General features: G+C 30.1%; 1 protein-coding gene across 1 annotated transcript; it reads right to left on the bottom strand.

Moving 5' to 3' along the window:
- Window positions 1-320: 320 nt before the first annotated feature.
- LOC107619070 (stress response NST1-like protein (DUF1645)) lies at window positions 321-2014 on the bottom strand. The gene has a single exon (XM_016321277.3). The coding sequence runs from the start codon at window positions 1657-1659 to the stop codon at window positions 460-462; it is 1200 nt and encodes a 399-aa protein (XP_016176763.1). The 5' UTR covers window positions 1660-2014; the 3' UTR covers window positions 321-459.
- Window positions 2015-5723: the final 3709 nt, after the last annotated feature.

The raw sequence follows: 5723 nt of genomic DNA, 5'->3' as shown, positions 1-5723 counted from the left end.
TTTAACTTAATTTAATCTCGCATATTATGAACTTGGAGATTTTACTATTTTCCCCCCAAAAGATCAGGACAGAAAGGTGAGTGTGTGAATAATATATAAACTTGAGTCACTGCATAGAAACTGTGTATATAGTAAATACAATACACAGTATATTATACATAATTTAATCAGCGTCACCCTCATCTACAAGTAAAGATGGCGAATCAAGAAACCTCCATGCTTCAGTTTCTTCTTTTTCACCAACTCCCTGGATAGGTTCCTACCCTATGATACAGACAGCATAGCCCAACAAATCTGAGCTATTCCATTCCAAAATGATCTTCATAATAATAATAATAATAATAATAATAATAATAATAATAAAGATAGTAATAATAATAGTAGTAATAATAATCTGTACAATTTATGGGGAAAAAACCCAAGGCAACAAACATGGAGGTTTGTTTAGGTTTCTAAATTTTACCGGGAGGAAACAGGGTTTAAGGCTCTAGCGAAGCCATTCATGGCTCCATACCCCTTAGAACTAAAACCCAAGCAGCCAAGAAGGCCCTGGCGGTAGGGCAAAAAGGTCTTTTTCCTCAACTCTTCAGCCTGGGCTCTGTTGGCTTTATAGTGCAACTCGTGCGGCGAAGGCGGCACCCGCCTCTTCCCAACGACGCCGTTCGTGGGCTTCCCAGTCACTCTCTTGGCCCAAGACCTCTGCGTCTCGCTACTACTACTATTATTACCGTTGTTGGAGAGGTTCGGTTTCTTTTCCTTTGTAGGAGAGAATGTTATGGTAGACCAGAACTTGTTGTTACTCCTTCCCTCACTCTTGCTCCTCAGAAAGTCCTTCAGGAAAACCCACCGCTTCGAGCTCCTTCCCGCAGACGACGATCTTGAAGACGATCCTGAACCTAAACCTGACCCTGAAACCGAAGGTGTCGCCTCCAAACCAGAACCCGAACCGGAACCCTCCATGTTGTTGCTCTCTGTTTCTAACGAACCGTTACTATCTTGGTTAATATTTTCATTGTTCTTCTGGTTTCTCCTTGGGCTCTTCTCGGGCTCTGATGGGCCGTTATCCTCCTCGATCTCGGCCCACTCCATGTGCGCGTTGCTTCTAAGAGGTGACATGGATCTGGTCCTTCTCCGAAGGGACTTATCGCGAAGCCTCAGATCCCTTCCTCGAACAACAACAAGTTTAGCTTCTGCAACTTCATCGCTATTTTCTTCGTTTTCTTCTTCTTCGTCCAGATCCAGCAAGGGAGCGAGGACCTGAGGGCGTTCCAGGTGGCAGGAGAGTTTCATAGGCCGGATCTGGCCGTTCAGGAAGAGCTCGTCTGCCGAGCTCATCGAACCGGGCCCGGTCGGACCGGAGGACCCGAAATGAGCGGAGAACTCGAACTCGTAGCCCATTGGAACCGAAGACGAGGAGGAGGAGTGGTTTGCTTGGTAGGAGGAGGAAGCGGCGGTTATCGCGAAGTGTAACGGGCTGGCGGGTGCGCTGTAGAAGAAGCCGGAGACTGGTGGTCCTCGGCCCGGGCTTGAGGGTGCGCTGACGTATGGGGTTGAGCAGTTGCTGTCGTAGGCGTCGTCGAAGACGGAAGTGAAGGATTCTTCAGCGTTATTGTTGCTGCTGCTTGTTGGGTTGGTGGGGGTTGGTTTGGGGAGTTCCATTGTTAATGGTGACAGCGTTGGAGTGTGAAAGAAGGAGGGAGAGGGAGAGAGAAGAAGGAGAAGAAAGAAGAAAGGGAGGGAAGGGGAGAGTGGTGGATGACCTTTGTAAGGTCTGTGAAAACTGACCTGACGGCAATGCACACAAAATAATGTGTAATAATAATGTTAAATTAGTATTATTATGATGGGGGTGCCATGTGGGTTATGGTTTTGCCCTTGTTTGTGTCCTTTTATTATCGTGAGTTGCCATTGTTTTCATTATTGTCTCCCTGACTCCCCATGGTCCCTACTCCCTAATCCCATGCTTCACTTCCATTTATGGAGAAACCAGAAAATTTAAGAAGCGATTAAAATTGTGAAAGGCCGGTATCGTGCATCCTTGTGGAAAACCGAACTAGAGGTTGGATTGATGGGTGAAAGAATAAATGATGAGAGCTCACCTTAAAAAGGTTACTTTTCATATGACAAAAATAAGAGTTAAGCTGTAACATATTAACTTCAGTAAACATTGCGGGCTCAACATATTAGCTACTAAAATGCATGTAAAAACACTTAATTACTAATAGTAATAGGTGCTTCGCTAAAATTATCATAAGGAGGCCACTCAGATAAACACGCTTAAAACGTCTTTTTTTAAAGATGTTTTCATATTGTGTTTTAATTGGTTTCTGTATAATTTATTCGGTGTTCCTCATCACATATTATTAAATTCCTCAAAAGATTTTCTTTCCAAAAATACTAAAAAATATTTAATTTGGACTAAAACAAAAAAAGTAATAGATTAACTATTAGATTTTTTTAAAAGATTATTTACATAAAAAATATATCACATTCATAAATATATATATATATAAAACAAGCTCAAGCGTTTAAAAATTTTTATAAATAAAAAAAATAATTAATTTATATTCGTACAATATATAAAATAATTACTATATTATTATTATATTATAGATTAAGATTCACTAATTTAATTTTTTTTATTTTTAATATAAGTATTAGAAATAAATAAAATTTTTATAATTAAATGTAGTGTAACAAAATATATATAATATTAATTAGTTCTTAAAAATTTTAAAAAAATAGTTTCTCATTTTATTAAAATAACTATTTATTAAAGTAGACAAATTAATTATTTTTTTCTCATATACGGTTTTTTTAAGACATAAAAGCAATTAATTAGGACATTGGTTAAGATAATTAAAGTCACTATTTCATTAAATTTTTAATTTAAAGAAAAATCCTAGTTAATTTTGGTATAGAAATTTCAAATTTAAAAACATTGATAAAAATTATGTTGAATTTCGATTTATTTGATTTTCATTTAAATTAATCACTACATAAGTTAAAGTTCTGTTTTTAAGTTATATTCGAGCTTTAATCTGATTTTTAAAGTTTCAATTTACTTAGTTTGATTTTTTAACTTAGATATCCGTGACTCATATTAGGGTTTTAAGTGTTTAGTTGAAAATAAAAAATAAGGTAAAAAAATTTCAATTGTCACGTCAAATAGTCGCTAGAATGTATAATGTAGCAGTCGTTAGTCCATTTCAGCATGTCGTTAACGATTTTGTGAGACAGTGACAAAAATAAGATTATGAACCAATGTGAGTCATAACTATTAAGTTGGGAGGCATAATTGTTAGAACTGATTAGGAACCAATTGGGAGACATAATTTGTTGTTGCTTGATTAGGAACCAATTGTGAGTCATAACTATTAAATTGAGTAAATCGAAAATTTTGAAATTAGATTGAAATATAATTGTTAGAACTGAACCAGTGATCGAACCGATCAAGCTACTGGTTCACTGGTTTATTGGTTCAACTGATAAATCACTGGTTGAACCGATAAAACTGGTCTCATGTAAATATAAAATATAAAATAGTTAAAAACTTAAAATTAAAATTTGAAATGCATATCTTCACTAACATTTTATGAAGAATCAAGTCTCAACTTCTAAAAATAACTAATATAAAAAAACCATAAAATTTTAATACTACAATAGTATGTTATTTTGACACAATAAAAAAATAATTAATTCACAAAGCCTATCATCTAACTATAATATCAGTAGATTTTAACACTAACATCAAAACAAATAACCTTAATCACAATACTAGCAATAAAATAGATCAAGTAAATTAATAAATTTTTAGTGAAATTTATATTTATATTAATAATGGTATATAATTAAAATATAATTAATTTTAAAAATAGAAAAAATAAAAATTAAATTAAATTAGATATTTATGTATACTATATAATTAGTATTTGTCAAATAAAGTATTTAGAAGTGCAATGGCTAAGTGGCAAGTAGAGGTTACTTTTGCTCCAAGGTTCTTGGTTCGAAACCTTGTGGAGACATTTTAAAAAATTTTTCAAGCAGACCAGTTTGGTTAGACCGGTTTGCACTAGTTTTCTGGTCGAACCAACCGATCCAGTTCGATTTTTACAACTATGGATATAATAATGGTAATTAAGTTGATCATTCAGTTGTTTTAATGGTAATTAAAATCTAATAATAGTTTATAATAAAAGAAACATTCTTTTGCAACAATGAACCTATAGTAATAGTTAGGGGTGTTCATAGATTAGATCATATCCATATAAATCCACAGTATTTATCCGTATCTGATCTGTAATTTGAGAATATGATCTGATCTGTAAGATGATCGGATTGGATCGAATCAGATCCACACTCTAATAAGATAGAAGTAAATATGTTTAAAAAAGTAAACAAAAAAAATTATTGACTTTTTTTATAAAAATAATTTTTTTTTATATTTTTTTTATGGATATATTTGATATCTGATCCAAACATAAAAAGTGCGAATATCGAATTTGATCTAATGAGTTTAGTGCGGATTGGATCGAAATTTCAGTCATATCCCATCTGTAAACACCCCTAGCAATAATAACTAAAAAATTATAATGATTATATTTTTAACTAAGAGGAAGTGCAAAAAAAAAGTACTAAATATAAGAACATTTAATCAAATATTAAAAAAAATTTTACTTTAAAACATACAGTTGGACTTTTTTTTGCTCATATATATATATAATAATAATAATAATAATAATAATAATAATAATAATAATAATAATAATAATAATAATAATAATAATAATAATAATAATAATAATAATAATATGATAATTGCTTTGTATATCACACAAATATAAACGTTTTTTTTCTATGATCTTAAGAAAGGTTTTGTAAGTCTCTAACTTTGTTGTCGATTTTTGTAGTGTTAGCTCTCATATTATCAATTTGATTCATATATAATTCGGATGATAAATTATTTGGTGACGTGCTTTCTTTTTTAATGTGATATACTTGTTTATTATTATTATTATTATTATTATTATTATTATTATTATTATTATTATTATTATTATTATGTACATTAAAAAATAATAGGCAAAATTATTGCCATAACATAATAGAAGTATGGAAGTTTATCATTCTTCTCTAATGGAGGAAACAAAATTCTTTTCAATAATTTATTTAACGTTTAGTAGAATAAAAATAAATTTTATTAGAATAAATTTTAGTATGAGTTTAATATTTTTATTCATCATAAAATATTTATAGAATTACTCGTAGATAAATTTTGGAAAAAAGAAAAAAAACCATGATTTTTAATTTTATTTTTAAATAAACTTTATTTTTAATTTTAAAATAAATTTTATTTTTATTTTTTAATAATATTAATTTTTTACCGTATATAATTATTCAATTATTTTTTAATCATATATAAATAAATTACTCTTAATAAGATTTTTTTGTGTTATTCAATTATCTTTTTTTTAAAAATAATTAATTATTAAAATAATTAAATTTTTCACAAAAAAAATAATAAAAAATTATGAATGAAAAAAATTAACCATCCTGATACTTTTTTGTATTTTTATTCATATTTTAATTATAAACATAAATATAATTTAATTATATTATTTATGAAATGTGACTATAGATGTAGATAAAATTTAGTTATATTACTTATATATAGTTTCATTGTATTGTATTGCTTATAAAGTTAGATTATAATTATGACAATA

The sequence above is a fragment of the Arachis ipaensis genome, chromosome B9, assembly GCF_059453495.1.
Source record: "Arachis ipaensis isolate K30076 ecotype BB chromosome B9, ASM5945349v1, whole genome shotgun sequence".
Classification (NCBI taxonomy): domain Eukaryota; kingdom Viridiplantae; phylum Streptophyta; class Magnoliopsida; order Fabales; family Fabaceae; genus Arachis; species Arachis ipaensis.
The sequence above is the reverse complement of the archived record's forward strand: the minus strand, read 5'-3'. Positions and strand labels throughout refer to the sequence as shown.